A 17686-nucleotide genomic window follows, 5' to 3' on the forward strand; every position below is an offset into this window, starting at 1 on the left:
TTTCATCTCTCCGCGTTGTTGTCCATCTATCACAGGGATATAAACATTCAAGCCTGCGATTACTTTGGCTCCAAAGTTTTCTTATTGCTCATCTGCAAGCAAAACTGCCGGTACTATAGTTGTTGAGGATTAAAGATCACCATCTGTCATGATGCCATTGCCTATACCTGCATCATTCGAACCATCAACATCATCACCATTGTTGCATTTCAAGACGAGCAGCGTTTCTCGGTCGCTCGAGAGAGTATCAAGATGATCAAAATATATTGGTTGCTTAAAACAACAACTGCCTCTTGGCTTGAAGACACTTACAAATGTAGGTAATAGTAGTAATAGAAAGAGAACACACGTTTTATTGCTCTACAATGAGAGAAGATAGGTGTTACTTATCTGTAGCAAGGAGGTGTAGTTCAAGTCAGTAAAGGCTGATAGATCAAGACGTTGGAGTAAATTTCCGTGTCTTTTTTTCTATTCTCTGTCTTTCTGCTGAGGATGCTACTACTAACGGGATAAGATGTCGAAAATAGTGATGTCTTTAAGAGCTTTATACCTGGGCAATTACTAAATATATGTGCATCAAAACAACCACCTGTACCGGATATTCAAGCTATTCCGAAAACAAATAGACCCCAACAAAAGGTCAACGTTGATGATTGACTCTATCAGCAGTTGCAGTTCACATTCTGTCCCATCATCCTACCTACTTTTCTCAATCACAAGCAGCACTTTTCTTCTTTTGCCTCTACATATCCGTATTTAATGACGGTCATATGCCTGTAACCAAAACCTAGATCTCTCCTCCGAGCATGTAAAACATATAAAGAGATGACAAATGACGGCATGTGAGAACCTTGCACTAAGCAGTAAGGTTACACGGTACAATGCAGCTTGAGCTTAATTCAAGGTTCTTTTACCCGGGGAGGTGAGGAGCATGCATCATGCACAAGATTCCTGTACTATGAGATATATATATATATGTGATATGATCCAGTTGAAGGCTGGTGTTCATATACTATCAGCTATTAGAGCCATTGTATGTACCTGTCTGAAGAAAAGCGTCCATTATCTGATCTTGGAAGCTTAGATAGACACACAGTTCAAGACTTACCAAATGAAATTCAAACTAAACAAGATCAGATTAGAGGAATTGCAAGATGGTTGGTTTTGTGACACTGATATATTTAGGGATCAGATTAAAAAAATGTTGTTATAATGTGAATACAATAGCTGGTTCCCATTTTTTTTTTTTTTTTTTTTTTTTTTTTTACAACATTCTTTTCATAAAAAAGACACATTCTCGGTGACAAAACCAGAGTGATATATACAATGGGTAGAATTGAACAGCCGGATTTGACATGGTGGAACGTGGGAGAGGCATCGACAGCTGTACTCATTGCAGGTAACTGAAATCCATGGCACCTATAGATGGTTCCTAGAAAAAACCACTTTTTGTTTATCAATGTCTATACATGTTTAGCCATTGTCAGTTTATGCCTGGGAACCAAATTGGAATTATCGTTGATTATCAGTGGCATGCGATGTGTGGTGCAATTGTCCTTGATGGTAAGTGTTTTTCTTGATCACTGTCAATGTGTATACCAAATGTTGAATGGGATGTTTGGTAGGGCTTCATCTTGGATGATGTTTTAAAAACACAACATATGAGTGTGGTGATGGCCATGTCAGGTAAGCAATCACTGTCTTGTTTTTGTTTATATTTGATTAGCTAATAACTGTCTGTAGTGGTTTTTGTTTTACTGGGTTCCTATGAAACTGTATTTAACCGAACAAAAAAAACATTCAAGGGCATGGTAATACAAAGTCTAAGTACTAGTGCTGATCCTGTTTTTAGCTAAATCCAACCTCATTAGTTTCCTGTCATGTTTGGCATCTTGTTGATTAGTAATCTCTTCATCACGTATATCGGTACCGCATTTGTCTTGAAAGCAGATCCATTTTGGGATCCACCTACATTTGTACCTGTCATTGGCATGTTGCTAGGCAACTCAATGAGTAGTGTTGCTATGGCAACGGAACGCTGTTTGGATCAATTTAGCACACACGCGCCCATGCTGGAGACAAGACTATCTTTTGGTGCTTCAAGATATGAAGCTTCATTACCGCTGGCGGTGGAAGCTATCCGACTTGCATTACTCCCGGTTATTACCCAGTTAAGTGTTATGGGCATGATCAATATTCCTGGTATGATGACTGGTCAAATCATGGCAGGAACGCCAATGATGGAGGCCGTCATTTATCAACAATGTATCATGTTTATGATTGCGGCAAGTAGTGGTTTTGGTGTAGTCATGTCAGTTGCTGTAAGTATGAACTTAGAGTTTGTATGATCCTGTATACTAAATCTATCGCCTAGGCTTGTATGAGTATACTGATCGACAAGGATCAAAATATGAGACATGATCGAATCTTGAGCAACAAATCTTTCCATCAATATTTCCCTTTCAAGCGCCTCCGCCATGCATTCTTATGTAATTGCAAAATTGTCAGTTGCTGTTGCAGTAAGACAAGAAAACCACGTAAATCGATATCAGATGAAGCATAGAACTCATCTCGTGCAGATACAATTATCATAGACTTTATACATAGTACATTATACCTTACATTATTTCACACTCGTGGCCATTGAATCATCCTACTCCTGCTACAGCCTCCATTTTCGATCGATATGGATTGTTACCAAAATAAAAATAAAAAACAACATTATTAAAATCATTCTTGATAAACTCGCTCTAATGGAATGCTTCATATTTCAAATGCTTAGAGTTAGCTATCCTAAATTGTCATATATATAATCAGCATTTATTGCTAAACTCTCATCTTTTCCATCTGATAACAGCATGGTTAAATCAAGAAAACTCTTATTTCTCAGTCTGGTCTCCAGTGGACATGCTGTATTTGCCAATTACATACCACGATCGCTCAGCGAGGTTTCATCCTTGTTCAGCGCAACAAGTAGTAGCAGCAGCATTCATCACTCTCTCAAAGCGCAACCCTCACCTTCACCTTCACAATTTATATCCCATGCTGGCACTGAACAAGCATTGCCATTAAGCCTGAGAGAGTCTGCTATCATGCAAGTCGCAAACCATGGATCCAGTAAATATAGTCATAGAAATATAGCTTCTATATACTAACAACATGATAGACAACACCAAAGTTGTCATTTATGATTATGATGTTCAAATTGGCGAGACAAGCCTGGATTCAACCTCTCTCAACATTTCATTAGGAGCATCTCATAAGCTCAATATGGAGTTGCTAAGTTTGGATGCTGGTGAACATATTTTGTACTTAATCCCTCGCTACAACAATGGATCTCATGTGTCATTAACACACATCAATGCGGATGTGCGTCTGTTGCCAAAGACAGAGTCGCGTATTATCAAGAGATGGAACAGCATTGAAGGCGGCAGCGCGGATACCGCGGATGCATCTTTTAACGCCATTGTTGAATGGACAATTGATCCTGAACAAGATGAAAACGATGATTACAAGCATGAAAAAGAGCACGATGATGACGATGACGAAGACGACGAAGATGATGAGGGTGATGAGGAGGATGAGGGTGATGAGGAGGATGAGGAGGATGATGAAAAATCCTGGAAATGGGACAACGGCTCAGGTTGGAAATTGCAGCCCAAGAAATATAGACTGCACAATAGGATTGTCAAGGTCTTTGTTCCTGCAACTGTTTGCCCAGTCCCCCCGTTACTCAGCATCGTTCCTTTCATATCACCCACCAGTTCTGCACCTATCTTTCTCAATTCAGAATCATCATCCAGCTCTAGCACCATTGAATCCTCCAGTTCCTCCTTAGCAGAAATAATGGATATTATTTCACAGAACCAGCGTCATCTACAATAACCAACCCCATCAGCTCCTCCTCGACTCCAAATCCTACGCCTGCATCTTTGCAATTGCCCTCATTTGTAATCACTCCTAGTTCTAGTTCGTCCACTACAGACCATCCTGAATCCATTATCGAGAAGGTGATTACCCGTACCGAAACCATTGAAGGCAACGTAGTAACAGTGATTGAAGAACGCAGCATTACAGTAACGAATACCGAAGAAATCACTGTGCCCGTAGAAAGAGCCATCAACAGCACTGAGAAGGAAACTATCGTTGCCAACACCATCACATTTACTATCGATACAGTTACACAGCCAGGACAGACATTGACTCAAGCAGGCGCTACCGAAACTGTTGCTGGTGCCACTGTGACAGTAGCGGGCTCTCCCGTTACCTATGTTGCTCTCACAGAAACTGTGCAAGGTCCTGGTAAAACGCTCGCCAAATTCATTCTGCAGCAGACGACCAAGACCACTGTGCTGACACAAATCAATGACCTTGTCACCGTGACTCAGACACAAATCAGCCCAGTGTATGAAACTATGTATGGCTCAACATCCACTCGAACTGAGAATGTTATTGTTACAGTCATCCGCCCTACTACTACCACTGTTACATTTATGTAGACTAAAATGCTCAAATCACCATAGAGCTTAATAAAATTAATTTATATCGAGATAGCATCGAGATGTAGTAGTGTTCTGAGAAGCAACCCATTTGATCACTGGTTTCTATGTGAATCGAGATCGATCTTTATTGTCAAGAAATGCCTCAACTATATATATTTATCCTGTAAACAAAACATTCAGCAATGCAACTTCAAATCGATGAAAGCTATGATAGAGCCTTAGTATACAAGCTGAAAACCAAAGATTGCGGCAACATGCATACAGTATGGTTTATTGGTATAAAGTTTGATCAATGATAAGCAGCCTAAAGATCTTTGAAACTATACAAAATGCCAGATTGTATGATGACTGCAGGGTTGGCTATAAGCTACATCAAGCCGTGTCATACTGCAATGCCACTAAAAAGTCAGCACCCCAAGGTATCGTATTTCCCTTGATACCCACTCGCTTCCAACACAATCGAGGTACACCCACATCCACCAAGTACAGATCGCCCGTAATGTTCGATGACTTGCAGCCTGTCTTTGGCGCACCGAGACAAATAGTCCATTTGGGGTGAATGGTATAGTCAGGGTGATGAGGGATGCCTGTGCTTGCATCGATGCCACTAGGAAAATCGATAGAGAGCACGGGCTTGGGTTGCCTGTTGGCCCACTCAATCGTGTTACACACAATATCAAAAGTAGATTGATCCTGAATGTCTATCAGCTTGTCATCCACACCCAATATAGCGTCCACCACTAGATCCGATTCACCTAAATCCGTGACAGTATACGTAACGACAACACCAAAGCGACTTGCCATAGCCTCATATCTCATCACAGCGTTGCATAGGTTTTCCTTGTTGGCAGTGATACAGACTGTCACCAGACATCCATGATTGACCAAGTGACGAGCAGCTACCAGACCTAATGCACCGTTCTTGTTGTTGCCTGCTAAAATCACAACAGAAGGAGATACAACATCCATCTTGCTCAGCACTTGTAGAGCTAAAAGAGATGTACCTCGACCGCCATTCTCAATAGCCAGTTCTCCAAAAGAGTCCGATACCTGGACGCATTCATGTTCTACGTGCGCCATTTGAAGGGGAGACACCGAAGGACATGCAATGCCTCCTACTGCAGTGACAATGCTGGTCGTCTTGCTGTTGTTATTGCTTAATCTCTTGAGTGGTAGAGATTTCCTCTTGATTCTCCTTGCAAACTCATCAGGCGTTTGAGAGTCGTCGTCGCTTTCATCGCCAAATTCACCCTCATCATCATCGTCGTACTCTTCTTCCTCCTCCTCATCTTCATGGTACACGTTTCGCTCTACCTCCAGCACGTTCTCGGTGGGTAACAAGTTGACCTTCTTCTGTGGTAATCTATTCAGAGTAACAAGTAGCTCTTCTGGTGCTGTCTTGTCCGATTCCTGGAAATTGACCAAAAAAAAACATAAGCATGATATGATCCTGTTATTAGCACTATGGAACCTACTCTAATCTCAGCAAACACCTTGGCCTTATCAAACATGTCTAAATTCTTTTGGAAATCAAATTCTTCCTCTCTAAAGATGTCCACATCTTCACCAGCCCAGCCGTCTGAATTTCGTTTACGATACGCTTGCTGCGATGGCTGCTGTGATGCCGATGGCTGTGGTTGCCTGGACTTTCGGTCTAATGCAAAATGTCAATTGGCTATCCATGCGTCGTGTGCAATTTCAGTTTTCACTTACTTTTCGATACAGACTTTACTGGCGTCAATATCTATATAAATAACCCGGGGAAATTTAATTACTATTGTCCACATGAACTAGCCAGAGCTGGGGTAAGCAGTAATTACCTTTTCAGAGTATTGCTGTTGTTGTTGTTGTTGAGGAATAGGTGGGGGTAAATTCTCAAGTAGATGGTTATCCAGAGATTGGATCATGTTGGGATTGACAGTGGGTGATTGCTGAGGCTGACTAGTAGGTACTGCTGCTGCTAGCACTTGGAGATCTGTGATATCCTTACCAACAACGCCATAAACAGGTGTATAGTGTGGTGGTTGTCCCGAGAAGAACAGGGTTACTAAATGCTCATTAGCATTCGCTCTCACACACACAATTACACACACACACACACACACACACACACACACACACACACACACACACACACACACGCTCTCTCTCTCTCTCCCTCTCTCTCTCTCCAAAGAGCGACTTACCATCTTTCAATGTCATTTGCTGTGTTGTAGGTTCAATATGCGATACAGTGCCTTCTAGTTTCACACCCGTTTGCAGCAATACTGATACTTTTAACCCTAAAAAAGCTTCTGCCATGTTTTTTTTTCTCGAGAAATGTGTATAGGTGTTGTGGGATGTAGGAGAGAAAGAAAGAGAAGAAAAAAAAGTAGCGCGTTATTTTACCATGTAGTAATTATAGACAGAGTACATCATGTCCGATACACACACAATTAGGGAACCAATCAGTGAAGCACGAAAGATCAGCCTTTCCTCATGTCTTAGATGTTACAACTCGATTAGAAAAAAATCCTTTTTTTTGCCCTTGCTTCTCTTGAGAAATCTTTTGTAAACTAGACATTTTAATAATGGATTTTAGCTCTTTTGACCTTCAAGATGATGGAGATCTATTTAAGCAAAACTTTCAGCTAAACGCCGATAACAGCAATAACAGCAATAACAGCAATAACAGCAATAACAGCAATAACAGCAATCAGATTCAAGACAATACTGATTTCCTTCATTTTATTTGTGAAAATAGCGCTCAAATCCATGGCAATTTCCAGACGCATCAACATCAGCATCAGCAGCATTCTCATGGCTCTTACTCAGTGCCTCAGCTCAGTCCCGATGGACAAGAAGGTAGCTTTACTAATAGTAGTGTCTTATCAGGACACAACCCAGAGTTCAACATGTCCCCTCTGCAAATCGCATCGCACAGTACTCCACAGAACAACAGCAATAATAACAGCACTAATACGATGATTCAATCCTATCACACACCAATGCAACATCCAGTGCAGCAACAGAATATGCCATTAGAAGACTTTCAGGATGAAGAGGTAACTATAGAATGTAGCGTCGCTGCTGCCATAGACTGATGCCGGGCATCTAGGAATTCTTCACTCCACTAGTATCACCAGCCATGGCACCCACTTACAATGATCATACTTATCAATCACTCAACGGCATCAAAAATCATGAAAACATCTTTTCACCGCTTTCATCCCCTGCCTTGAACCCTTCGCCCTCGATTGGAGATCAATCCACACTGCAACAGAAACTAGCCTTCATCGAAAGACAGCAGCAACAACTTCGGAATATGCACAATCAATTAAGACCTGCTGTATCAAAAGCATCGCCCATCCTAAAGAGTACAAACGGCTATACAAGCCCTCTGGTTAACTTTTCATACGATTCAAATAGCAACAGCAGTACGAAAATGAATACCAAAAAAGCCCTGCAGCAAAAAATTGCCATGTCTAGTCCTCAATTCAATGGTAGTCCAAGAAGCTTCGCTATACCAAAATCAACGAAACCAATGGAAAGCCCTTTAGCTTTAAAACCTCTCACTCCTCATACATCCTTTGTCAACAAATCTCCAGCAAAATCAACCAATACAAGCTCGAGTAGCAGCAGCAATAGCGACTTTATTGCTCCCGCTACACCTTCACTGTTAATGAGGCTTGGAGGTGGAGGAGCAGGCAACAACAACATAACCTCTTCACCATCCAGTGTACCTACCATCTCGTCCTCAGCTGCTGTCGACAATATGCCTGTGCTTCCAGCTGCCATGCTCGAAGACGCTCCTTCTTCCAGCAAATCAAAGCCTGAATCATCTAAACGTCGCCGCATTTCTCAACAATCTGCAGTGTTTTCATCTCCCGGTTTATCACCAAATGACAATAATAGCCTCATCTCCCCTGCTGGTCCTCGTCCTCAACAATCCCCTAGAGCACTGAAGCCCCTGATCTCTCCTTCTTTACATCCCAACGGCAAGAGACTTTCTACTATCGAGGAAGAAACGGCTCGTGCCCTGCTTACATCTAAATCAAACTACGAAAATCTCAAGGAAGGCAAGGCAAAGAGTCTAGGCATCGATTTCAATACAACCATCCAATCTGGCATCGAAAATCGTCGTTCAGCACATAAAGCAGCCGAGCAAAAACGCCGTGACACACTCAAGCAGAGTTTTGATTCATTGCGTACCGAGATTATCGAAGCTATGGTGGAAGAAGAAGCGGAAGATGTTGTAGATGTAGAGGAATTGCGTAACACAAAAGAAAAAGATGTCAAACAAATGAGCAAAGTCGTGCTACTGCAGCATTCGTATGAATACATTTTACGACTCAAGAACGATAATAAGCGCAAAGATGAAAAACAGGCGCAAATGCGTCAAGAACTCATGGCGTTGCGCAAACAGTTGGGTTTGCCTGAAGTGACAGAAGAAGAGAGAGCTCAAGAAGAGAAAGAAAAACAGGATGAAAAGGATAGAAAAGAAGCTCGACTGCAACGTTTGGAAACGGCCGCTGCTGTAGACGAAGGTAGCAGTTGATCATCTTCATCATTTAATACTGTACATTGCATTTTATACACATCTTTTCGCTTTTAATCTCTTGTAATCCAACGCTATATCATATTATAATAAATGTTCAGTCCCTAGACACTTTTGCAACCCTAATATGGAAAATAAGTTTCAAGGAATCTGTCAGGCCAGGCTCATATCATCATCATAACATAATAAATGTTCAGTCCGTAAACACTTTCAAAGCATCAAAAACGAAAGAAGTTGATCCAGAAAGTATTTTGATAGACTAGCTCTATTAAATATAGAATGCAAGAAAAATAGCATGGATAACGATAATGCTATGTAGTTTGTCATCTACCTTTCATACGTTTCAAAAGCATCTATTACTGTATTGCCTTCATAATGGAAAGGGCATTGAGGAGTCTGTCAGCCGGCCCCACCAGCCGCCAAAGTTGATTCAAACCCAGAAAATTTTATCTGTCCAAGATTGGTCAAAACTTGCCTTTTTTCGACTTGATTGAACTTTTTTGTGAGATTCGACTATATGAGTTGTAATGATCATCCTTTGCTTCCTAATACGCACCTTTCTTTCGTCTAAATTGTTTTTAGGGCCTTTTAAACCCCGAAAACAACATCATCAAGCAGTAAAGATCCAAACAAAACCGACAACAAACACAGCTACAACAAGCCAGTCAGGTCTGTCAAGCCAGCCGACACCTACCGTTACCTCCAACTCCCGTCTTACTTTAGCCAAACAGACGACAACCGGCAACCGAACCTCTAAACTTCCCGTTGCTTCTAGGAAGCGGCGTCACTCCACTATCAAAGCTACCACGGTACCTTTACGTAGATCACCGCGAAGCCAAGCACCTACTGACTTTATGGACACTATGAATATTGCAACACCCGTTGCTCCTGCCCCTACAACCGCTCCCACCAGCTCCACTATCAATATGGTCGTTGAGCCTTCCACTAATGCGATCAACCCACCTGCCTTCCTTGAAGGCATGAACCCACCTAAACCAGACGAAATCCATCAGTCTCCCCTGATGCCCACTTGGATTCAGGAGATCTATTCACGTCTTGCCTCTGTCACCACTCACTTGCAGACTCACGACTCACAACTGGAACAGAACCAAGCTTTGATCAAACAGACTCAAGAATTGATCAAAAAGAACCAGGAACTCCAACTGGCTTTGGATAAAGCTCACCACGAGATTGCGCAACTCAAGTCGGCTGCCAATCAAACCTCGACACCTCCATCTGCTACTACGCCGGTGCTCGAAAGGAGCTCCGAGGGCACCTCAGCCTCTCTATGGGCAGATATGGCTGCCAAACCACCAGCGGATGAATCAGCTCCAGCCGTTACTAAACGCAAGGAATCCAAGCCCAAGGCTTCCACTTCCACCAAACCAGCTCCCAAGGCCAAAGCCAAACGGCCATTGACTTTAGAGCAGGTTAGCCGGTTCTACTCTCTTCCCTCGACGACCCACGGTTACCAATTCCTGTACTTCACCTCTCGTGGACGTGAAGCCATCTCGAAAGTCCGTGCGGGTTTCCAGGTGCTTGGTTTATCTCAAAGCCGCATTCTTGATATCCATTACCCTACTAATAACATCATTAGTTTCTTAGTTCACAACGACTATGCCTCCACTGTCGTGGAAGCAATGGCTCAACTCCCTGACTCTCAACGGATTACCGACTTCGACCCTTGTGCACCCACCATCCTCAGGGATCCCAAGTACGCCAACCATGCTGATCCGCTCTTTTTGCAGTCTGAGGCGGCCCGCATTCACCAAGAACGATTGCTCCGCATGATTAAACGCCTCAACACTCCCAACATCAAATTGGCCGTCGCTCGCGACTTCTGCTTCAAACGTAAATGGATATCCGAGACTATGTATCAAACATTTTACCGTGAGATCTACCCTGCCAAGGCATCCAAGACTGCCTCATCTTCTTCAACGGATGATGTTAACATGGATGATGCTCCTGCTTCTCAAGATTCTACTTCCCAACCTGCTGCCTCCCCTTCCTCTATTAGCCCAGCTGACGGCGTCTCAGCCCCCTTGGTCTAATGAGTACTACTTCCTTTGAATCACCCAACTATGCGAATAATATGCCCCATTATGACACGAATACTAATTCTTTTATGCACAATCACAATCTAAATATAGCTTCCTTGAACTGCCGCAATCTCGTCAAAGCATCTACGCCCGAGATTAGCTCTGACTTCATCCGATACCTCCGTTCCTTACATTTGGACATCCTCTGTGTTCAAGAATCGCATGCAGTCGAGGCAGTTCAAGATCAACTCAATTTACAATTTCAAGCTCATGACACCTTATGGACCCAACATTGTGGTATTATTTCATTCAATCCTTTAATTCAATTACATTCGTTAGACTTAGATCTAGATCAACGCATCATTGCCTGTAAGGTTGTCCATGCCAATGCGTTGTTTCCACCCTTTACGCTCCTTAATGTTTATGCCCCAGCCCAGTACTCACCCCGAGTTCGGTTCTTCAGAGACCTACTTACGTTGCCCCTTTTCGACATTCCTTCTTCAACCTCTCGGGAATCCCTATCCTCTTTATCTACCTTGCTCGATTCTGATCCTTCCAATCTTTCTCCTATGCTTCTGATGGGCGATTTCAACTACCATGCTACCTCCTATCTGACCGACGATAGTGATGATCCGGAACTTGATACTAACAATATTACTTCAGGAGCTGCTATTCACAGACACTTCCACCGACTCATCAATACCCACCTCTTTGAATGCACTCATTCCAGGGAAGAGGGTCCTCTATTACCAACCTATCGTAGACGAACTGGTCAATCTACTATCGATTACCTTTATGCTTCTAATTTCCTATTTCAACATCTACATTCGTCTGAAATTATGTTCCTTGACTCCTCCTGGACGGATCATGCTCTACTACGGGCTCGATTTGTCTTTTCTTCGGATCGTCAGGGATCAGGCCTTTGGCGTGCTAACCCAAATCTTTCGACTAACCCATATTTCATTGACCAACTGTTTACAGCTCTTGATGACTTTTTCAATACCTTGGAGATCTCTGCCTCTATCGATATCGCCGCCTCTATTCCTCCTGCTTCCCCACAGGACAATTGGGATGCTCTCAAAACCTTGGTCCAAGAAATTGTTCGTCGAGTCAGTCGTGATAGAAGTAGTGCCTTGGGACGTCAATGCAAACGACTCCAACGTAAACGCAATCGCATCTGTCGACAATATACAGATCCTCGGATCCGCGCTCCTCTACTCTCGACTATTGAAAAGCAGATAGGTATTCTTCAACGGGAGATAGCTTCCAACTTACGATTACGTGCTGGTAAACATTGGCGCGAGCAGGGAGAAACCTCTGCCGGATACCTCAAACGTACCATTGCCACTCGTGCGGTCAAAAAGGCGATTACTAGCCTCATCAATCCAGTTACTAACTCATTATGCACTGACCCCTCTTCAATGCAGACAGCAGCCTCTAGTTTCTATGCAACATTATACTCCTGTGATGCCGTGGATTCAGCGAGTATCGACTCTCTGTGTGCCACTATTCCGGATTCTGACACCATCGCGGATGCCGATCATGATACCCTTCAGCAACCTTTCACCATTGCCGACTTATTGACTGGTACTCATCGTACCAAGTTCCAATCCAGTCCTGGTATCGACGGTTTACCTTACCCCATTCTCAACATTATCTTCAACCACCAGAAGGCCGCCCAACTTGCTGTTAAGGTGTTTAATGATGCCCTCAACCTGGGTATCTTCCCTTCCAGCTGGTTGCAAACTTGCATTTGTTTACTACCCAAGTCTGGCGACCTCTCCAACCTCAAGAATTGGCGTCCTCTTTCTTTGATTTGCTGTGATGCCAAGATCTTCACACGATTGCTTAATCAACGCCTTATGCCCTTCATGAACAAGATCATATGCCCCCAACAATCTGGATTCATGCCTGGTCGTTTTATCGGTGATAATGGTATGATTCTCAACAACACTCGTCTCATTGCTGCTGAAACTTCATCGGACAGTATTGCGCTGCTCTTGGATCAAGAGAAAGCGTATGATCGCATCCACCCTGACTACCTTCGGGCGGTGATGCAACGATTTAACCTTCCTACTAACATTATCCATTCATTAATAACCCTTCTCTTCTCTACGCAAATTCACATCAACATTAACGGCCACATATCCACCTCGTCCATCACCCAACAACGTGGTATCCGCCAAGGGGATCCCATCTCACCCCTCCTTTTCAACATTGCTTTTGATCCTTTCCTTCGTTCCATTCAACAAGATCCTCAGTTTACTGGTTTCAACCTGCATACTGAAGCTCCACCTCCTACTAATCAAACTACATCTGACGATATTTCAGTTCCTATGCAACAGTTGTTTCCGGACAATGACGGCCTTGCTGTCAGTCCTGATACTCCTGCTCCTCCAGATTCTCCCTCCTCTGCACCTCTGGCGGTAAAAATCCTGGCATATGCGGATGATACATTGGTATATCTCCATGATACGCAGGACTTTCATCGCTTGCAGACCGCCATCACCATGTATATGAAAGCTTCTAACGCATTATTGAACTATCACAAGACAGTAGCTACATCTCTCTCAGGCAATCCTTCAGCAACTTGGCAAGCCTTACTCGCAACCTATGGCATAAACGCCTGGCATGATCGAACATCCGCCACTCCCCTCATTTATCTCGGTTATCCCATCTGTTCCAGCATTACTCAACGCAATGTTGCCTTTCAAAAACTATATGATTCCATCCGAAATGCCATTGCTCTTCACTCACAACGCAACATCTCCATCCGTGGCCGTGCTACCATTCTCAATTCACTCATTTACTCCAAATTATGGCATGTTTTACGACTAACGACATTTACCAGGGCCCAGTTGCTCTCTTTACGAAGCCTGGGCACCTCCTTTATTAATTTTCGCATTTTCCCTAGACTCTCTTTTGCTACTCTCTCTTTACCTCGGTCAGCCGGCGGTTTGGGGCTCCTAGATCCTCTTTCTCAACAACAGGCTCTACAATGGTACTGGGTTTGCCCACTATTACTTCAATATCTTGTTTCTCCGGCCTTCCCCAAGTACACCACTCCTTCGCTCTCTGTTTTAACTTATACTCTTTCCTGGTGCTACTACTCCACCGTCTTCCCTCATTTCTTCTACTATCTCTTGTTTCCTTATGCTCGCCATCGGTCGTGGTTTCCTCAAAGCCCATCCCGTCGACACAGCTATCTCAATCCAATTACTAATCTTCAGTCTTGTTTGTCACTTTTCCAGATAACAGAGCGTCATAACTTATATGTTGATGCTGTTACTTGCTACTCACTTCCTCTCTATGATATTCTTTTACATTCACCACCTACTACTAATACTCTCTATTCATCTAGCTTTATACCACCGAATCTTCTCTTAGACGGCTCCAACGTTGCAAAGAAGCTTCTTGTAAGCGACATTTTCCGGTTAGATGCTGATCATCAGGTGCTTCGTGTTCGTTCTTCCTTCCAATTTGCTAGCCATCCTATTGTCTCCCAACGTGTTGCTGATTTCATCAATTCTCGTCAACTGATATTCCAACCTTTCTTTGCACAACAATGCTTCATTGCTCCCCGTCCAGCCCTAGACCCTCATCAACCTCCCTCTCTGCGGGCGTTTTGCCGTAGCATTTTCGTCCCTCCTTCTTCCTCGCCTTCGCGTAGTCGGTTGCCACTCAACAGCATCCGCTTTTTTAAAAAACTACGCAAAAACCTACCCTCTTCCTCCTCCTCTCTTTCTCCTCTCCAACCTCCTCAATGGCGCTCATTCTGGACACTCGCAATTCCCCTTGCTGCTCGCACGGTCTGGTATCGGGCTATATATGAAAAAATCCCCACCAGAGCCCTCCTACATCTACGCATTCCTGACAATCACCCTTCTCACCGCTGTATAATCTGCCCTGCCTCTCCCACGGAGGATATCACACATGCTCTGTTCTCCTGTCCTCCCAAGTTGCTGGTCTGGCGATACATGTATCACACCTATCTTTCTGCTTCTCCATCAATCTCTGATGTTGATCTGATTCATTTCTTACAACAAACTTTACTCTGTTCTTCCCCTCTTCTTGATCGTGATCCCTCTCTCTCGTTCAATGAACTCTCTATTCCTCAACTTTTCGCAACTACTCTTTTGACAATTTGGCAAGCGCATTGGCGCTGGATCTTCGACCGAACCCCGTTCATCGCTGACACCGTTCAACTTCGCCTTGCTCGCTCTCTTGCTCGTTTGGATGCCGAGTTAAATCTTGATTCGTAAGTATTCAGTTTTACCTTTTCGTTCATTCTTCTGTCACCTTTTTTTTTTTTCCAACCCATTTTCCATCCGATCCTTTGTCTCTATATCCAGTCTTTTCTATCCCTCAGCACGACATTTAAAGGACTTTAAATAAAACCTGGAGCTCGTCTCCCCTACAAAAAAAATTGCTTCCTAATACAATCTCGAAGCACTTTTCAAGACGCATCTAATGGTACCAAGTAAGGTAGATGTTTTGAATAAATCTATTGAGCAAATTATGAAAATATGAAAAGAGGTTTCTGGCCAAAAAGTCGAAAATTTACATGTCAAAGTTCTACAAAGATGATTTCAGGTGTTACGTTGGATCGATAGAAACATTTGAATTAAGATATACCATAGTAAAAGTCTTCGTTATCAAGGTAAAAAAATGCGATCGGTTGATTTTCAATGAAAACCATGAGGGGTACCTCATGCTTTTTGGTTGAATTTTGGCCATGTTTTTTTGGTCCCCAAAAAGTTGAGCAAAGGTGTCAGAAAGTAACTGCCAGATGGGAGCAACTGTTTGGTCCTATTCTGGCAATCTAAAACTCCCTTGAACGCGAGAAAACGCAGCTCAAATGCACCTGTATTAGGCACACCCTTGATTAAAAAAGGATTATATCTGTATGATACTTACCCATATATGAAGTAGCTACGTGTATATGGATGTAGAACATCACATAAGAATCAGATCCACAAGTAATATGAGGGGTTTTCATGTGGAAGTGGAGGGTAAAATGAAAGTAGCAGTATTTTGATAAGATACGCAAGAGCAATCAGTAGCACGAGCTGCGGCTGCGCAGATTGGTTCTCACCGAAGCGAAGCAAAGGTAGAGAACTATCTGAAGCATTAACACTCATATGATTAGTGATTATATATTAATCAACAATCAGGGTTCTTCTAACATTTTAGCTATATTAATTTTGCGATATTAGCCAAAGGCCCACGGCAGCGCGAGCCGTTTGAACGTAGATTAGTTTCCACCGAAGCGAAGCGTAGGTCAGGAAACCACCCGAAGTGTCGAAAGGCTTGTGTATAATAATAAATTGTTTTGGTTGTACACACACCCAATCATGATATGTTGACTTTTTACCTTTCATTACATGATGGAATCTTGGGAAAATGAATTGCAAGTGTAAGGACCCGTTCGACTCTAGAAATTTGAGAAAGGCAGAACGGTCTACAGATTGAGCGTTTGAGGGCCAAAGGGGCTTTGTGGTTATGTCCGACATTTGGTGCGTCTAATTAAGCATTAGAGGGGGGTTTTTTTTTTCAACATGGCCTTCGATACTGAAACATCTTCTTCACATAATACTATCTGGTTCATTGCTTTTCTTATAGGTTTTTGCTCGTCGTAGCGAGCTTTGTCATATTTAGATGTAAAGCAACTAAATATATATATTCCCTGCCTGTGTATGATAGGGTCGTATTTGAAACAGCCTAATTCGATAAAGCCCCTTCCAAATTTCATTCACAAATGTAAATGCGCGTACAAGTGTTTAATCAGGTACACATATACCATCAGTCATTTACTGTTCCCACCATTTAAAACGGTCTTAAATGACTCACTATGCGAATCCTGAAAGCTATAAAGCTGCATCCTTTTTTTCGCTTCTTTCTCATATAGTCTGTCTCTTTCTTCTACTTGTATTCTATGATTCAAGCTTTGTGTTAGAGCTGTGAATTAGAGCGAAAACTAGACATAAATCTTGATAATTTCAAGAATTTAGTCAATTTCCCGGTTTGAAATAAGAGATGAAAGCAAATTTAATGAAAAATGAAAGCCCAAGAGGCGAAGTCGTTTGCGAATTGACGAATTGTAAAAACAAGTCGATCAATTTGATCATCGTAGAAACAAATAGCTCTATTCACCAAAGCACAAGAAAGACCTACTACCATCCAAATTGGCGCCATCTATAACCATAATGCGAAAAAACTACTGCTTCATAGGCAATAGAAATATACATCTAACATAAAGTTCCAAGAGCTCAGAAATTTTAAAGGATTGAAACGGAAGAGTTTATTCAAATAGTATTACATAATCACATCGACAACAGTAGATCGACATTCCATGTCGCACAAAGGATTTCGAAGTATAAAATTTGACAGCTCAGGACAGACTCAGATAGTTTGTGCTGGCAGTGGTAAAGGACGCTAAAAACCTCTTCCTCATGTTGGAAAAGGCCATCCCACAACCCTACACCCAGAGCCTGTTGCGGTTCCTACTACACAACAAGTCTCCTGAGAAACATAGCCAGGTCGACATCTATAGAACATTTAAGTCCTGTTAGCATATTCTTTAATATAAAGATCATTATGAGACTTAC

General features: G+C 42.6%; 6 protein-coding genes across 6 annotated transcripts; 5 read left to right on the forward strand and 1 right to left on the reverse strand.

Moving 5' to 3' along the window:
• Nucleotides 1-1326: 1326 nt before the first annotated feature.
• Nucleotides 1327-2563, forward strand: ATC70_010338 (Glyco_hydro_35 domain-containing protein; the record flags this gene model as incomplete). The annotated part of the gene is made up of 6 exons (XM_064829557.1): nucleotides 1327-1399; nucleotides 1478-1563; nucleotides 1626-1686; nucleotides 1744-1811; nucleotides 1872-2321; nucleotides 2375-2563. The coding sequence occupies 6 exons, from the start codon at nucleotides 1327-1329 to the stop codon at nucleotides 2561-2563; spliced, it is 927 nt and encodes a 308-aa protein (XP_064682059.1).
• A 596-nt stretch (nucleotides 2564-3159) lies between these two features.
• Nucleotides 3160-4499, forward strand: ATC70_010339 (uncharacterized protein; the record flags this gene model as incomplete). Its single annotated transcript, XM_064829558.1, has 2 exons — nucleotides 3160-3826; nucleotides 3871-4499. The coding sequence occupies 2 exons, from the start codon at nucleotides 3160-3162 to the stop codon at nucleotides 4497-4499; spliced, it is 1296 nt and encodes a 431-aa protein (XP_064682060.1).
• Nucleotides 4500-4874: 375 nt separating this feature from the next.
• ROK1 (RNA-dependent ATPase rok1) lies at nucleotides 4875-6803 on the reverse strand (the record flags this gene model as incomplete). Its single annotated transcript, XM_064829559.1, has 5 exons — nucleotides 4875-5912; nucleotides 5978-6156; nucleotides 6216-6246; nucleotides 6323-6549; nucleotides 6689-6803. 5 exons carry the CDS (start codon nucleotides 6801-6803, stop codon nucleotides 4875-4877), a joined length of 1590 nt encoding a protein of 529 aa, XP_064682061.1.
• Nucleotides 6804-7072: 269 nt separating this feature from the next.
• On the forward strand, nucleotides 7073-9039 carry ATC70_010341 (uncharacterized protein; the record flags this gene model as incomplete). The annotated part of the gene is made up of 2 exons (XM_064829560.1): nucleotides 7073-7546; nucleotides 7600-9039. 2 exons carry the CDS (start codon nucleotides 7073-7075, stop codon nucleotides 9037-9039), a joined length of 1914 nt encoding a protein of 637 aa, XP_064682062.1.
• Nucleotides 9040-9566: 527 nt separating this feature from the next.
• On the forward strand, nucleotides 9567-11090 carry PCL5_5 (PHO85 cyclin-5; the record flags this gene model as incomplete). Its single annotated transcript, XM_064829561.1, has 1 exon — nucleotides 9567-11090. The coding sequence occupies one exon, from the start codon at nucleotides 9567-9569 to the stop codon at nucleotides 11088-11090; it is 1524 nt and encodes a 507-aa protein (XP_064682063.1).
• Nucleotides 11091-11131: 41 nt separating this feature from the next.
• LUC7 (splicing factor) lies at nucleotides 11132-15340 on the forward strand (the record flags this gene model as incomplete). Its single annotated transcript, XM_064829562.1, has 1 exon — nucleotides 11132-15340. One exon carries the CDS (start codon nucleotides 11132-11134, stop codon nucleotides 15338-15340), a length of 4209 nt encoding a protein of 1402 aa, XP_064682064.1.
• Between the last annotated feature and the right edge of the window lie 2346 nt (nucleotides 15341-17686).

The sequence above is a fragment of the Mucor velutinosus genome (genome assembly GCF_035048745.1).
Source record: "Mucor velutinosus strain NIH1002 chromosome Unknown tig00001564, whole genome shotgun sequence".
NCBI classification, from domain to species: Eukaryota; Fungi; Mucoromycota; class Mucoromycetes; order Mucorales; family Mucoraceae; genus Mucor; species Mucor velutinosus.